The sequence below is a fragment of the Mchenga conophoros genome, linkage group LG16 (genome assembly GCF_057382185.1).
Source record: "Mchenga conophoros isolate Kocher_MC1m ecotype Shallow Benthic linkage group LG16, M_conophoros_male_GT1.1, whole genome shotgun sequence".
Taxonomy (NCBI): domain Eukaryota; kingdom Metazoa; phylum Chordata; class Actinopteri; order Cichliformes; family Cichlidae; genus Mchenga; species Mchenga conophoros.
The window spans coordinates 18,169,628-18,187,357 of record NC_140541.1 but is presented as its reverse complement, the minus strand read 5'-3'; the positions used below and the strand labels follow the sequence as shown (position 1 = coordinate 18,187,357).

Below are 17,730 nucleotides of genomic sequence, written 5' to 3'. Positions count from 1 at the left end.
TGGTTGGAACCGGTGCTTAAACAATGGAAAACACAAACATTGTCCTAAAACCTCTCATGTTTAGCTGTTTTTTTTTATTTTATAAAAAGATAATAATGTTAGCCTTTTCTGCAGCTATGGGGTATATATGGTATCACTCTATCAAACAAGAAGACAGACAACATGTAACTATGATGGTGTTTGCTAGTTCACCTTACGTGCATTAATTTAATAACGTTAAGTTACTCAACCAGAGAAGAACGGCTGCTGCTGCCATAATCAACCGTCATCATTTCTGCTACACTGGCAGGGCTAGGGGCCAGGACTCTACTCTTCGTCTGTGAAGGTTCTCAGTCATCCAGGTCATTGTAGTCAAAGGAGCTTGCAAAGAAAAGCGTCTGGACTTGCAAAGAAAAGCGTCTGGATGAGAGGTGAAACGTCTTCAAGTAACTTAAAGAAGTCCAGACGCTTTTCTTTGCAAGCTCCCTAAACCTAGTGGGAGTATCCCCCCACAGAGGGACAAAAGGACCCCCTAATGATCCTCTAATCATTGGTGTCGTAAACCACCACCTCTGTTCAAAGATGGTCGCTCACAGTGGACATAGATGGCACTGTGAGCGACCATCTTTGAACAGAGGCGGTGGTTTACGACACCAACTCTCTGCCATCTATAATCCAGCTTTGAGTTCCCTCCCCAGATGCCTTAACGCCCACTCACATCCTGGGCCATCTGACCTCAGGAATTCGCATGATAAGGTGGGGCCAGGTTTCACAATGAAGTCACCCGAAACTCTGGCTGATTGGGACCCACACCCAGTTTCACACCTTGGCTCAGGCGATTAGAGGATCATCAGGGGGTCCTTTTGTCCCTCTGTGGGGGGATACTCCCACTAGGTTTATATCTGGGACTCCCCACCATTTGACCTTAGAACTGAAGAAGCTTCTCGGATGAGAGGTGAAACGTCTTCAATTAACTTAAAGAAGTCCAGACGCTTTTCTTTGCAAGCTCCTTTGACGACTCTACTCTTCGGTTTCTTGGGGGATGTTGCTAACTCCAGGTCTGATAACAGGCACCACACCAGCAGTAGATGTGCTCAGTGTGAGGTCTTGCAGCAAGCTATTAAATACTGTGCATTTCTCGGCTTTTAAAAAAACGCTATGCATTTCCAGGTGTTTCATCAGATTCGAGGTGTTACCTCCTTTGCACAGTATTACCGTAAAGCACTTGTTGCAGGCTGCTGAGTTTGCATCTTTTGCTGTGAAGTACAGCCAAACTTTTGACCGCTTTGCCTTGGGCATTTTTAATCTGTAGCTCTGCTCTAAAAGAACGTACGTACCTGGGCCCACCTACTATCCTTGGAAAGGTAAAATTATTGGCTAGAATCCAAAGTGTATGACATCTCAAGAAAAAAAAGCACCGAAATGTGCGCTGCTTTTCGGTCTGGTTGCTACCGTTTATGTCAGAACCTATCGGTATCCATCCCTAGTCCTGACTGAAATTTGGTCCGTTTACAGCATTATGCCATGCGATTGCATTTGTCCCTAGCCATCAGACCCTCACGTTAACTTTTATTGAGTGGAAAAAAGCTAGCGTTCATCCTCCAGCTTCACTGTTTATGTTATGCTAACATAGCTCGCTAGCAATCATATAGCACTTCATTAAATACCAGCTAGTCCAACTTCAGTAACCCTACAAACGTCACTGCTGTTTAGTTTTCTGTCTTCGTTAATGTTGGAAGTGATAGCAGAGCCATATGTTTGTTTGTTTTTTCCAGAAACCTCCCTGTCAGAACTCTGCTATATCATGTTTAGGTGGAAACTAGCGAGCTAACTTCCTGCTAATTCATAGCTCTGCTCGGTTTTCATGGATGCCTGAATGTTAAACTTAATTGTTACACCTGGTAAAGCAGCAACGCTGATCATTTTATTAAAGATAAAAGAATTTAGACAGTTTTTAATGCTCAGTGATGCCGCAGTGTTCGTTTGACTTTGGGACCTGAAGAGGACAGAGTTTTGGACCCAGATTACTCCGCGAGGCTCCTGACTATGGTAGCCGTTAGGGGTGGGTTTTTATAATCGATTCATCGATTAAAATCGATTCTGGCTTGGATAACGTAAAATCGATTCATTAAAATCCTGAATCGATTTTTTTAATATAAATTTATTTTGCCCGAAATGCCAGAATCTCTGGTGACATCTCACAAAATTTCAAGAACCACCAAACAGTTAAGACAGTAAATGAGAGCAGGTACACGGATTCTGCACATAGACTTAAACACACAGCGCGACCCGCGGATCAGAATCAGTGAGATGTCGCCTTTCTCACGGTCGGGGCTGAAAGCCGACAGCTCGCTGATTCTGATCTGTCGGCGGGTCCGCGCTTTGTGTTCACGCCCTTTATGAGCCGATTCTAAAGCTGTTAGTTTGATCTCTCTCCAAACAATATTGACCGAACCAGCAGCAGAAGAAGATCCAAACGCTTCACATAAACATCGTCATGAATTCACTCTGACTTTTACTGTTTTGCTTCCACCACGATGCACAGCTCTCTCTCTCTCTCTCTGTACTTCAAGAACAGTTTCCCTTTCTTCATTATTCGCTTGCTTGTTACACAAGTCTACTGTTGTTTACAGGCTGTCAGCCGCTGTTTTTTTCCCTTTTACATTCTTCCGAAAAGAAAACCTCATTTCTGCTGTTCAATACTGAATAAATTTAAACTTTTTAAAATTATTCAAAATGCAAAACGCTTAACCATGTCTCTAATAAAACCGCTGTAACTTCAGAGGTAATGTTCATATGTTGATTAATGGTTTTCTTTCGTTTTTGATGTACTGCAGAATATTTTTATAAAATCCCAGGCCAGGAAAATCACCTTCATGTTTTTCTGTGTTTTATCTTCAGCTACTTTGACACAAAAGCATCTGCTGTGACGCTCACACCTTTGATAAAGTCTTGCGAGTGTCAGCTTCCTTTTTATTGATACAAAAATATGTAAATGTACTGATCTGAATTATAATATTTCTGACTGTCAAAATTTCCCAGATTTAAATCGAATCGAATCGAATTAAATCGAATTAAATCGAATTAAATCGAATTAAATCGAATCGTGGATCGAATCGATTCGGGACCTTGTGAATCGGAATTGAATCGATTCTAGAAATCAGTGACGATACCCAGCCCTAGTAGCCGTAATTAGTGATGTGCAAATCATGAACGAATCGTTCAATACTTGAGAATCACTTTACTGACTCGTGAATCATGATTCACAAGCCCAACTGTCTCATTCACTGACTCATCCCTGTTGCTGTTAGCAAACTAATTTCACTAGCAGAAATTTATCTACCTTATAATTACAATTATGGGGGAAGAAACAACAGCCAGTTTCTTAACTGAACTGCTCTGCTCTGAACTGGGAAAAAAAGCCCTGAGTAGAAAGCTCACATCAAGACAATAGCTCCTCAGTTCACAGTAGCATCGCTCTGCTAACATGCCAACAGCACATTTGAGTTACTCACCCTGACCCTTCCTGTGCGGAATCATAGCGTAAGCGAATCACTCACTCACCCCCTCTTTTCCTGTGCTGAATCGTAGCATGAACGAATCACTCACCCCCTCCCTTGCTGTGCTGAATTGTAGCATAAAGGAATCATTCACTCACCCCCTCCCTCCTGGCTCACAGCTTCTTCTTCTTCTTCTTGGTTGGAAACCAATGTTAAGGCACATTACCGCCCTCTGGCTTGCAGCTCAGTGGACATTTAGATGAGAAAATATATATTTGACACATTTGAGCAAAATACTAATAAAATAAAATAACAATAAATAAAATGAATTTTCCCTTTAGAAATCGTAATTTTTTTGCTCTTTTTTGCTCTATAAAAATAGTTGTTTTTCTTTTTTAATCACTCATCTTAGTCGTAGGATATACATGAAAAGAGAAACAAAGTAAGTTTGAGTGAAAATGTAAATTTTTTGCACTCTCTGGGCAACTGACTTAGTGACTCAAATGACTCAAAAAACCCGATTCATTTTGGTGAGTGACTCATTCAAACTCGATTCAGTAAAAATCATCGAATTTACCATCACTAGCCGTAATGCTCTGACAATCACACCAAGCGGTGCGGCTTCATAGCTTACCAAAGTCGTACTAAAACATTTTGACAGATTTTTGAGCGCCGTGTTCCACATAAAATCGGTTCGAGGTCATTAAGCACAACCAGAATTCATACATAAGGCACACTGGATTATAAGGCGCACTGTCAATTTTTGAGAAAATTAAAGGATTTTAAGTGCGCCTTTATAGTGCTAAAATACGGAAGAAAAGAATATATCGTGATATATACTGTGATATGGATTTTACGCCATATCGCCCAGCCCTATGTGTCAGCCTTCCTTGTAGGAAAAATAAACTGTTGGTGTTGTTTTGTCTTTTTTTTTGACTGTTTGTTAGCAGTTTTAGAGATATCATTTTCAAATTTTGTGTGATGGTAGATAACAACAACAGCTTGAGTTGATTTAATTTGGGTGAAAATTTTGTCAAGGTCAGACAAAATGTGAAAATCAGTAATGCTTCATCTTAAAACTACAATACAATTGTCTATGACTCATTGTTAGCACCATTGTTTTTTTGCTTTGTTTTTTTTTCAAGTACTTCGCCCTACCACCTCACAATGATGCCTTAGCAGGCCTTCCACATCTAAAAAAAAAATTAAAAAAAATCACAAAACATCAAAGTCTCTTGCACTTTGGGGGAAGTTGCGCTCTCTAAGTGCGTTTGTTGTAAATATTTTTATTAATTTCTATAATTATTTTTAAAATTTTATTTATTTATTTTTAAATAGGAGCCTGGTGGACGTGGTATATGCCCTGAGGGATGAGGTTCAAGAGCTGAAACAGGTGATGTTGGATGTTTGTTGGGTAACTCATGATACTGTGTTTATAAAATTATAGATGTCAAAACTGGATAATTTTAAAGGCTGAGTGACTAAATGTCATCTTCAGATTTGTTTTAAAATGTATTTCATGATTGTTTTCCAACACAGGATAACAAGAAGATGAAGAGGTCACTGGAGGAAGAGCAGCGAGCACGGAAGGATCTAGAAAAAGTTGTTAGAAACGTTCTGAAGAGCATTAATGACCCAGCGTGGGATGAGACAAACCTGTGAGGCTCAAGTTAACACCCATGTGAAGCTTGTAGAAAGAAAGAACTTGTACAGTACCTGTGGACTTGATTGCACTGTTTGAAAGACATGAATTAAGCTCAGTTGCGTGAAGGTAAATGTCCATCTTAAGGCAAGTAAATGTGGGCTTGTTTGAGATGGATCCACCAGTGCACTTTAAGTGCCATTCAGCTTAATAGACAGGCCTTATTGAGATGACTTGTTAAACTTCCTCGACCATCTGTCCCAAAATAACATTCCTTGATCACTAAGCAAGCATGACTGTACTGAACCATCCAGCATCAATGTCTGTGGCTGTGTTCACGAAGCTGGAGGATAACTGGAGAGAGTTCCTCTCCGTCTGTTTACAATCATTTAACGGCACAACTATCCACTGTACAGAATGGTACTTTAATGGTGTTAATGGTCCAAAGGCTTTGACAAGTCTTAACTTGAACAAAGCCATTTCATAACCTCTTTATTTAATTTTTTATGAAATGATTTTTTTGCAGGGTATCCTCCTCAGACTCAGGCTAAGCCTGATGTTTTTAACCTTTAGCAAAGCTTGTGCCAGGAAACTCCTTTATGTCTGTTTTTAATCCATTTTTTTCTTTTGTTTTTGTTTGACAACTTTACTTTTTCATTTTTCCTAAGGGAACTGTACAGATATTAATGTTGTACTGTATATTGTAAATACTGCTAAAAGATGAGCCTTTGCCCGTTGGGATAAATAAATGTGTTTTTTGAGGTATGCTTTTGAATGCCGCTACTAAATCTGCACCATCCCCATTTAGTATTATGGAAGGAATATATACACACACGCGCTCGCACTTGTGTGCCCGCTGGGATTAATACATGTCTGTCAGGAAACCTAATAAGAATACCAATATTTAAATTCAAAATTTTACTATTAAACTTTTAGTTTATATTTAACTTGCCTGAAAGCTTTAGGTGACATAGAAAACCACAAAATCAGCTTATACGCCTTTGTGTGACTACTTCATTATTTCTTTTCAGCACCTATGCACAGAGGCTGTGGATAGGTGCTGGTTTGAAGCCTTTTTGGGAATCTCGCCATATTTCAACAGGTTTGAGAACCAATAATTACATGATGCTACGAGCAGAACTTATTTCTATCCCAAGAAAATCACAACAAGTTAAGTCAAAAAATGACTCTCACCAAAGAGTATACCTGTCTAAAAACTTTTTCCAGTGGTAGATGAAGTAATTTATATATAAATAATTTTTCAAAAGTCCACAGACTTAACAAGTTATTATTTTAAGCTCTACTTTGGTTAAATGTTGTTTAGTTTCTGATAAAACATCTTCACCTGAAAATGTGAAGTAAATAATTCTAGTGTTTAAAAGAACAGTGGTTTCCACTGAAATTTAGTAGACTGAATGAAACAGTATGTTTTCTATAGTATATCGTTACTAAAATATGGGCTTGTGAGATTTAACAGTGACTGTAGCTGAGTAATATTAGATTGAAATGTATCTAATTGGCTAATAACAGGCCAAACACTAATATCATGAACACAAATATGTGCCTAAACCATTATAAACCACTATATTCTTTCCTTTTGTGCTTTAGTATATTAGGTACTAAACAATAACATGTAATTAAACAATATTACATTTTATAACAACAACCACAACCCTGTTACTGTTCTTCTTAAAAGTCAGTATATAAACATTTTAATGCAGAGATTTTTATGGATTTATTACAAGCAGTTTATCAGTAGAGTGTATACAATATACTATGCTATTACTGTAACTGGTTTTGTCTCATAGGATTAGTTAATACTTTGGTAATACTGTAGTAATAACTTGAAATTTCCATATTATCACCACTTTATTACCACTATTACCACAATATTACTGAGCTGTAATAAGCACCGATGAAATATTTGGCTCTCTGTGTTTACCTTTGATGACAGTAGAAAAAGCTCGCTGACTTGTCTACCTCTCATTTATATGTCAAATATCTGGACCGGGGTTAAATTCAACTTGCTCAATATATAGCTCTGGTTTCTGAAGTTTCTCCACAGGGAAACATCTGGATTTTGCTGTTTTTGTTTTGTTTTGCTGTTTAGTGCTGAGAATAAAGACTCTGGGCTAAACTGGGTTCCATTGGAGCTGGAGATGAAGCCAACGGGAATGAAAATAACCAAAAGCAGCCAAAACTGTGAAGTAAGGGGCAATAAAGCCATACGCCCGGTCCTGCTGCTACACATGAGTGAATTAATTCATCTTATTCAGATGTCATTCTTCACTTGGCCGGAGGGTGCCTAACAATGGCTGCTAGGCCTTATTAGTTATTTATTTATTTGTAAGTTTTCAATTTTCACAACAGAGCACAAGCTAAGACCTACTGAAAATATTTTCAGTGTAGGCAATTAGAGAAAAGAAATCACAAACACTGGCAGCGAGACAATGTGAAACAATAAAAACAAAAATACGTAAGGGGTTTTACAGAACTTTGTGGAGTCAGAAATGGGAAAGGATCGAAAAGGCATCTTTCTTGTATGTGCTTTATATATTTCATGAAGTCAGACCACACTTCCTGGAACTCTCCAGCAGTTATGAAGCCCGCCAATGCTCGACAACATTGTTACTTGGATATACCCGTGGGTAAAATAGTGCTCCTAATAGACACAGCCGAGGAGGTTCTGAAGGAGGCCTGTGTAGCCACTCACCAATACACTGGATTGCTTATTGAATGAAAGAGCAGCACCACAATAACTGAAGGTAAGTAACGATCACTGATTCGCATTTTCAACACAAATTGTTAGGTACCAAGCCCATTCTATGAACTTTGACACCAGTTTTGTGTATCCCCCCATGTTTTGGGAGAACTTTGCGAGTGAATGATATTCCAAACAGATCCACGAGGTAGAAGGAGGAGGGTTAGCTGAGAATGAAAGCAAGGTAGGAGAGATATCAACTCTGCCATTGCTTTTTGGAAGCAATGCAATATTAAATTGAAAAAATAGGCCTTATACCAGCCTATATCTATTTTTCTCCCCCAGCCTTTCACTGTTTATTGCACACATTAAAAAGTGCCCTATCACCTTAACCTCTTGCCTTGTTTAACACAGTAAAGGTAAGTTTGGCATGAAAAACTGATGGCCAAAGTGCTTGACTATTTACATGCAATACCATGATATCATAGTGGTCTGTGTGTATTCTAGCTCTTTTTAAAAAATCCAGTCTATTGAATTCTATTGTGCACTCTGGTAATCGCGACAAGCTTTGTAGGGTGGAGAAGATCTCATCCGGCTGTTGTTGGATGAATAAGCGCAGATGTCAACCTTTTCACTGTGACTCTCACCTTGTCCACTCTGTTGTAATGAAAACGGCAGCCTTTTGTTTCATGTTGAATATTCCTTCATAGGAACAAAGGCACAATTCGCATTCATCCTGTGAGGCAGATCTCGGCAGATAAAGCCAGGCCAGCACTGCCACACTCTGACCTTGCTGGCATGACTCCCTGAAAGTGTTTGGCTGCCTCTCTATCCTAAATAATGAACTGGCTCATGAAAAGAGCCATTGCCTTACTGCTGGGAAGTTTACCTGGCACTCTGAGCATGATGTTGCCCATAAAGGTACATAAGTACACATTGCAGCTAACATTTGGGCTCCAGCTTGCTTTTATTTGTCCTTCAACTTTCCCGGGGAACACTTGAGAGCCGCCTTCTTCCTGTCAAGTGTCTGGTGGGTGAGAAACTTTAGAAATAAGGAGGCAGACGCATATTATCGGGGTTCTGACCTGCCCCAGCCCCTCTTCACTCTCTGACTCTTTCTTCCAACCAGGATGGAGTGACAGCTTGTCACTGTGGCTGCTCCACAATACAGCTCAGACCCCCCGACTATTGTGGAGCTCAGGAAAAAAAAAGCACCAAGGTCTTCCTCTCTCTTTCCTTCACTCTTTTTTCTCCCTCTTTTCAAAGCAGAGAATCAATCAGCTGTACACACACACATACATACACACACACGACTCATTTCTTTTCCCTTCCCTCTGTCTATTCAGCAGCCAGTGATCATTTAGACTTGACATGTATTGTGAAAAACTGAGCTGCTTTGCCTCTTTCTTCTTCTCTTTCTTTCACTCCCTTTCTCTTTCAACTGTCTGTCATTAATGTCCAGGTCTTACAATATACGAACAGAGGAGAAGAAGAAAGCGAAGAGTGAGGGATGAATTGATGGATGGGAGGATAAGCGCTCAGTGTCCTTTCTTTAAAGATTTGTTATTGTACAGTACTGTCTCCCAGTCATTTTTGGTTGGTGTTTCAGTCTGAAAGCCCATCCACGTGCTCTTTTGTATGGGAAAGCAATAAGGCCCCATTGAATGAAGCTGAATGGACCTGCCATCCTTAGGGGCTGAGGCCTGAGGACTCCTATTCTTTAGCCCCCAATCTAATTGGAGCTGAAATGAAATGGAGGTTTCTTATGAAAATAGGCTTTGTTTGGCCGCAAGGCTGGTAATTCATAAACAATAAGCAGGGCCCCATTGTGTAGATAATAATATATTCATGCCGCTGGAGATGGGGAGAAAGCAAAGCGAAGGCTGAGGATATATAAGGAGGATAGGCAGAGACAGCGATGGAGAGTGAAGGGATAAGAAGAAGGGGAGGAGGAAGACGAGGGGCTAATAGCAAATAGTGGGTCAGAGAAAATTTGTAATAGTTGGGTAGAGGCAGAGGATTTATTAGAGGAAGGGAAAGGACTGAAAGTGGGTAGGAGTGAAAAGTGAGTGGGAGTGAGGAAGGTGAAAATAGGAGTAGGAGAGATAGACAAGATAAGAATGAGGCGAGGAGGGCGGGAGATTGGGAAATGGTTTTGAGTACCTCTGAGTCTACAGGTGACTGGTTTGGCAGCAGTGGGGGGAGAAGGCAAGTGAGTGAAAGTATCATAGAAAATGGAAAAGGTTGCACAGTGCAAATCTGTGTGGTGTTGAGAGTGGTGGAGCTGATAGAGTGGATTGGTCAAGTGCAGAGACAGAGCAGTGGAAAAAGAAAAAAAACCCCACAGTCAATGTCTGACAAGAGAGAGGAGAGAGGAGACCGGTGTGCCTGCGCTGGTGTAAACATGACAGGAGGGCTTTTACTGCCCGGAGACAGGAGTGTGGCTGAGGAGAGCAGGTGAGCTTTCTTGACACTCTGATGCATCAGTCCACGCAGATTATTGCTCTCTGTCATCATCTGTAATCGCACAGGTCAAAGCTGCGTCTGTGCGATGATCTCCAGCTTAGGCTGCACATCCCTAAAGAAGTGTCATCTCAAACAGCAGGACCAAAAAAAAGAGAAAAAAAGTGCTGGACTTAGTGCGAGTGGAGTGACAGGCTGACTGAAGGGACCCTGCTTCCTGTATGTGATCTGAGCAGCTGCTTGGTTCATGTAAACGGGCTTGTTACCATTGATGGAGTGATTTTTACAAAGTGACTGGAAACATCCATTCCTCTGGAAGCTTTGGGAAACAAAAAGTGCTGCCAGCTGTGCTTCTAATTTTCTTTTTTCCCTCCTCCTCCTCCTTCTTCTTCTTCTAAAGTGGTATATGCTGGACAGAGTTTCGTGGAAGTGGAGGGAGAGGATTTTGAGGACCCAAATTCAAAACCCAAACTGTGAACACCGAGAGCGAGAGCTTTGAATTAACAGTGAGTAAATCTCAAATGGTACTAAATAGATTGACTGAGTTTGCGTGTGTGTGTGTGTGTGGGGGAGTCAGGGCTGTTTGCATGCTCTTACACTTTTTTGTGCAACAAGTGCAGTGTCACCTGTGAGGTGTAACCCACATACAGGAGTTGTGGTCCACGCAAAAAAAAGTTTTTGTGGACACACTGTGCAAAAACTTGTCCACAGGTGTAAATATCAAATGGACAGAGCGATGAGCTTTTTACATTTTAACGGAATGTTTGTGTTTTTACTTTTAGTGTGCAAGTTTGCACATAACTGCACATCAAGAGGACTTGATGTGTGCATGTAAGTGTGTGTGTGTCCGAGTGTGAAGCCCTCTGTCTCACTGATGGATGGATTCTTTCATTGGAAAGCAAAATGTTAAATAACGAGCCATGGTGTTAGGTAAATACTGTTGTTAGTCATAATTACCAAGAAGGCTCTGCTCTGTTTAGGTGCATGCAAACACCTCTACCTGCTATTTCACGCCAAACGAGTGCTGTGGAAATAACTCAAGGAATTTAAAATATTAGTGAGGGGAAAATGATTTGCATGAAATATCTGGATAATTGCTGTAATTGCTTAAATATATTAGGCTTTCTTCTTGTTTTGGTTATGCAGGTGTATTAGCCAAGAGGTGGTGATATTTCATTTGACCAACACGTGCACTTCAATCCCTAAGGCACCTAAGTTTTTGCTTTGAGCCACTAGATGTCAGTATTTAACAAGCTATACACCAGCACTGTAGCCCTCCTGCAGAAGACATCCAGCATAAGCCTCCTGAGGTTCTGTGCTCAAAGATTTTCTCTGTTATTTGCCTCAGTGTGTGTGTATTTACGCAAAAATGTTATAGATTTATAAAACCATAAATGTGACATTATGTGCAACAGTAAACAGGTGCTCGTATACCTTGTTTTTTTAAAGGTTTTAAATCATAACACTTCTTTAAGATAGATTTCAGCAGGTGCTTTTTGCCTTTCAGTGCAAAATGAGAAGACATAACGCTGATCATTTAATTGCATGTCACAGTGAAGATCATGTGCTGCATTTATTTTTAATCATATGGTTACTCCTGCCACGAGATGGCAATCACACCTAATGAAAAACCTCTCGGCCGTATGTGTGCATATGTTCTCCTATTTGTGAGTGTGTGTGTGTCTCTGTGTGCGTGAGTGTGTCGGTGCTGGATTTGCTCTCAACACGCATGCTTTTGCATATAACAAGATGTCTTCACATTGTTGTGTTTTTTGGTTTGTTTGCCCTGTCTTTCGTGTGTATGAGTGTGTGTATGCAAATGTGTGTGTATGTGTGCTTGTGATAACCTGCAGTGTTTGTTGAATATCTGTGCAAGCCGAGCTGGATGTTTCCCTGCTGGAGGTCCTTGTTTGTTTTGTTTATTTGCATGCATCAGAGTGGTTGTTGGCGGTGTTGGTCACTACAAGTGGCTGGCATTTGGTGCCTGGTAATCAGGCAACGGGCAAACTGGGTGGCACCGCTGCGAATGGTTTGCTGGAGATTATCCCAAAATTATCCATGAATTATCCCAGAGAATTACACAATTCCAGTCAGGCCTTGTCCATTGATGGAACTGGAAAGAGGAGAGTGTTGGACCAAGTGTGTGTGTGTGTGTGCATATTGTTAGGGGGACCTTTGGATGGAGCAATGTTGGTGTCTATATTACGTATTGCAGCTCTGTGTGTATGTGTGTGTTTAATGATTCTGGCAGTGTTGGTGCATTGGGGTAATGGAGCATGTAAATCCACATCAAATGGCTATTACCGGCAGATTTTACTCATAAAAATTGCTATGTTCAGTAAGAGGGGCGATAAATTTAAATACTTTGAGCAAACCTGTGTGGTTCATGCATGCTTTGTTTTCCAACACGTGTCAATAAAAAATTCAGTTAAGTAGCAGAAGTTTATCATTTAGCCCTCCAATTAAAATGTTATCTAATCCTTAAAATCTGGCAGAAGCTACAGTGTAAGTGTAAATTTTTATTAGGTTGGGTTTTTTTTGTTTTTTTCCCCCAGAGCTACAGGTTTTCATGCCCGTTGGACCATTGTATTGAACTCATTTCTGTGTTGCTGCTGTCTCTGCACATCGTGCTGTCATTAAAGTCTGGATAGATAGGAGGGGACTAGCTGCTTGCTTGTGTGTGTGGCAGTCGGAGCCCCAAAAGGATGAATAGTGCTGGTGAACCTCTCTGCGATAAGTGTTCGGTAAACGGGTCAGTAGATTGTCCTCTGAGGCTCAATCTGAGCTATTTTCCCTGGCTGAGAACACAAATTATCCTCTGCATTCATTCCATAAACAGACCTCCAGTGGCGCAGACTCCACATAGTTTGTTGTGCTTGCGCGCTCGCTCATTCTGTTTTCTTGTGCTTTGGCTGAATACGCAGGCCCGCTTACACATGTGAACCACATGGGATAACACATGCATGCTTCTCACCCTCTCGACAACAAAGGCCAAACTGACAAGCAGATGAATGCACAACTATAGAGGATGAGAAAACAATTGCATTTAGAGCGGGCGTGAGTAGAGGATCACAGCGAAACACACACTGGCATAGGAAGTAGGAAGAGGATAATGGTAAGAGGCAAAAGAGGGGCAAAAAAGAGGGAAAGGCTGAGGTGGTGAAAGGTTAAGTACTCGCTCTTTTTTTTTTGGATGCTGTACTTCCTGCAGGGCCTTGTTCCTTGACCTGCTGGTTAGAGGAGAGAGTTTGAAAAAAAAAGTGTGAGCAAAGGGGAAAGGAGGGAGAAAAGGCTAAAGCTGCATGTGAGGTTGCAAGGTGAGAGGTGGAAGAGCTAGAATGGGAGGAGTATTTGCCTCCGGCTGATAGGGAACAATTGGGCTCAGAAGACGGCACGCACACACACACACACACACACACACACACACACACACACACACACACACACACACACACACACACACACTCAACACCGAAACAAAAATGGACATTCTCACACACACTCACACGCATAGAGCTGCACACACTTCGAACTACAGGCCCAGCAGGCACATGAACTTCAGTGCAGTTGTTGCCATGGCGATACACTGAGTTGCTGACCCCCCGACTTCATTTTTCCTGCCGCTTGGCTATTGAAAGAGATGATTGACAAGTGTCCAAATGTCAGCCGACCCAGCCGGCCACACAGATGGGGTGGGGTGGGGGAGTTGGGGGTGGGCAGCCATTTTATGTTACTTTCACTCACAGGAAGGAAAGCGTGTGTGTGTGTGTGTGTGTGTGTGTGTGTGTGTGTGTGTGCTTGTGGATACACGTGCTGAGCAATTACTTAAATTATTAGCAATCACAATAAACTGTATCTACCCTGTGATGCTATGAATAGACCGAACAAACAAAACACCAGAGGTACACACACATAATACAGTAGCTGTATTCACTTGTAAACACACATATCTCAACCGGTGCAAAGAAAGCCTCCAAATAAAGCCATTTAGCATGCAAGACAGGGTCGTATATTTGGTTTGTCTTTTGAGCTGCACTGATAACATGTTCGCTGAAAGGCAGGACTGGCTGGTTGTGGTGGCTATTGAGTGTTTGTATGTGTTTGCATCTTTAGTGTTTTTACTGTGTGCTGTGTGCATATTTATGCGCACAAACACTGATGGACCAAATTGACATGAATCCTCTTATTCATACATAAAACGTAATAATTAAAAAAAAAAACCCAAAAATTTTACACTCAACAATGAAACTTATAGAAAACAAGCACACTTTTTTCTTTTTTCTTTGTATTTCTGTAGATATTTTTCCTCCTGTGTTTTTTTTAATCCTCTCTCCCTTTCTCACTGTCTCATTGTCTGCAGGATTGAAGGGATCGGTCTTATCTTGATCACCCACTGCAACACATTAACCTCTCCTCTCTTATCTCTACACTGGTCATTAGTGCCAAAACCCTTAACGTCCTATTGACAAGGAGCACAAAACTCTGCATCTGTGTGTGTGCATGCATGTGTTGAGCTATTGCAGGTGACATGTGGATGAGATCTGCTGAGTTGGTGATCTGAGCCGATAACATTATTAGTTGTGTGTGTGTATGTGTGCCTGTGTGTGTGCAAAATATGACGAGAGAGTGGGAGGAGAAAATATTTCTATATAAAGTATTTGATCGAAAATTGAGCAGCCCATATTTAATACGTATTTATGTGCTTTTATTTTGACACTTTGGCAGTCTGAAGATCTGAAAAGATATGATTAATAAGTCATTGATTATATTTGATATATTTAGTGACTGAATGTAACATAATTTGCATTAAATGTAGCGAGTACATATATTCAAAATAAGGTCTGAATTACACTCCCCTGCCACCTGAAATCGCTGCCGGAGAAATGTAATCATTCAAAACCCAGTCATCCGCTTTGCTGTGAGGCCATTTAGAAGGTATTGAGGGGAAAATAAAAATGCACTTCCTGTTCTCTAATGCGCCAGTATTGGTGCTGAATGGGTTACTCCATTTGATGCTGATGGAGCATTACACTTCAGCTCAGTCAAACAGCTGTCAGCAGCAAGTGTATCACAAATTCAATCAGTTCACGTTATCATGTCATGACACGCAGCAATCAAATCACTTATTGCAGAAATATTTGCACCTCCTTTAAACGCTCCTGGCACATCTGAAGCTGCTTTGAAATAAGGTGAAAAAAAAAGAGTGACAAAATATATGAACGCATAAATCCATCCATTCATCGCTTCATGCTTTTACTGTGTTCGGGGAGGTCACAACACAATTAGAAAATTATATATGTTTTATGTTGGAGGCACACAATCGTCGCTCTGCTGTTTTATTCCAAAGGAAAAACAAAATCACATTTCTGCTAATACGTGTCATCGAGAAATTTGGGGCCTTTTAGCTGTGAGTTAAATGTGTGCCACTGTTTATCGCTAAATGCAGTACTTATCTGTCTCTCTCTCTCTGTCTGTTTTCTATCTTTCCCTGGCCCCGTGTGTTAGTGGGACTGACAATCAAACAGGTTAAAAGAATAATTGCAACTCTATTTACCCCAAACAGCCTCTCCTCTACACATAATTACATCAACACACACACGCACACATGCACGTCACATACTGAGGCGCACTCAGAGAGAAAGAGGGAGAGAGAGGGAGAGAGGGAGAGTCCCTGCACTAATATTTAGGTTGTAGCAGTCATGTGTTTGAGTGAACCCTCCTCTTGTCCCCCTCTTCAACGCAAAGCACTGTTAACCACTGGCACTCACCGAGTGAGGAATACACCCCACATCGACGGTACTCATCACGCCGTGGGTGTCGACGTTTGTCTGTTTGTGCTTGTGTGAGAATAAAAATATATCAGACATTAAGACAGCTTCATCCTCCGAGGTGAGGGATTCTTTACTGAATATAGATGTTTGTTCATCATAACTTAATTAAAACTGGGTATTTTAAACCAAGAAGAAGTTCTTATAGTGACCTTTACTAACTGCTTTTTTCCCCATGAATTACCATTTAAAGCAAATTGAAGTACATTAAAAATAAAACTGTGGAAGTATTTTTAAAAGCACTAGAACTACTGAATATCTCATCTTCTTACCTGACAAGTAACTGAATTGATTGTTTCCTGAGTAATCAATTCGCTTTAAAAAAGCATCACTAGATAGAAATATGAGTCTCCTTTAATTTAACAAGCACAGTATTTTCTGGTCATGCACAAGGGAACATAACTCTATTTTCTAGTGGCTCTTGTGCTAAAAACAATGTTCAGTAAGTTCTCCAGCATAAACATATGAAAACGTTTAAAAAATCAACGTGAACATCATCCTGTTTGAATGGCGATCAGACAGTTACAGACAGGCTTAAACAGAAGAATGTGTAAGAAAGTGCACAAGAGCAAATTGCAGTGATAAGGTAGTGCAATACAGTAGTTACACACTTGCAGCATATGCGGTTCATGTGTGTTACACGCGTGAACCCCACACATCTATGCAGAGCTTTTTTTCTTAAGCTTGCTTGTATTTCTGAGTTGACAGCGATGGATAATGCGCACAAGCCGTATTTTGGAATTCAAGTTCAGCTGAGTCGAAAACTAAGGCGACTGGAAAAAATAATCAAATATAATATTTTGGTGTTTTTGCTTCCAACACAGCTGCAGGTGTACTCCCTGCATCCGTCCTTGCAGTGCCCGTCCTCAGACATTGGTGGTGCTGCTGCTGCATTGTGATTAATGACCGCCGAGGCTATACTGTGGATCCACTCACAGCCCGACATTACATTAGGGGACATTATCTAAATGCTCAACAAAGTGAAATTGAATTTAGGGCTCCTTCTCCAGCCGCCACCCCCCTCCCGGCACCCACCCCGACCCCCACCCACCCATTCTGCTGGTTCAACTGGGCCGCTCTAGGATCCCATTCTCTCCTTATTGTTAGAGGGAGTCAAGCATGATCCTCTGCTTCTCATCCACTTTCAAATTTAATCAGTCTCAATTTGACCTTTTATGCACCAAAATCCGCTACAGATGTACAGTATGTGCATGCAAGTAACATTTGACACGAGTGTGTGTGTGTGTATGTGTGTGTGTCCCCATATGTGCCCTCCGTGTCAGCTCGCAGTGCTTACAGTGAAGTGGGGAACAGCATCTTCCTATTTGCTGCAGAATAGACCAATTAGTGTTTAGCAACAGAGCAGGAACCCATGTGAATGTGTCATTGATTAGCAGGATTTGGCTAATCATCACATCTCATAAACTCACCCACTAATGTCAGCTGGATCTCCTAGAATACGCCTCCTTTTCCTTGCTCAATCTATCCCTCTATCTCTTCTCCTTCTCCTTTCAGCTCCCTCTTCCCATCTGTCTTTCCGCACTTGTCTTTTTGCCCATCTGTCTCCGTCTGTCTTCTCTCCTTTTCTTCCTCTTTTTTCTCCCCTCTTCTCAGTTT

At 41.0% G+C, this 17,730-nt stretch overlaps 1 protein-coding gene and 1 long non-coding RNA gene across 3 annotated transcripts in view; both read left to right on the top strand.

The window, feature by feature from the left end:
* The window catches only part of arhgef7a (Rho guanine nucleotide exchange factor (GEF) 7a), a 40,693-nt gene extending 34,807 nt beyond the window's left edge, over window positions 1-5,886 (top strand). For both annotated transcript variants that reach the window (XM_085248922.1, XM_085248923.1), the window contains exons 22-23: window positions 4,818-4,872; window positions 5,019-5,886. In XM_085248922.1, coding sequence (XP_085105048.1) covers window positions 4,818-4,872; window positions 5,019-5,141 — 178 coding nt within the window. In that variant the 3' untranslated portion in view covers window positions 5,142-5,886. The remainder of the gene's footprint in view (window positions 1-4,817; window positions 4,873-5,018) is intronic.
* A 3,862-nt stretch (window positions 5,887-9,748) lies between these two features.
* Window positions 9,749-17,730, top strand: part of LOC146556555 (uncharacterized) — a 43,082-nt gene continuing 35,100 nt past the window's right edge. Inside the window, exons 1-2 of the long non-coding RNA XR_014888916.1 lie at window positions 9,749-10,279; window positions 10,686-10,791. This is a non-coding gene — a long non-coding RNA (uncharacterized LOC146556555). The remainder of the gene's footprint in view (window positions 10,280-10,685; window positions 10,792-17,730) is intronic.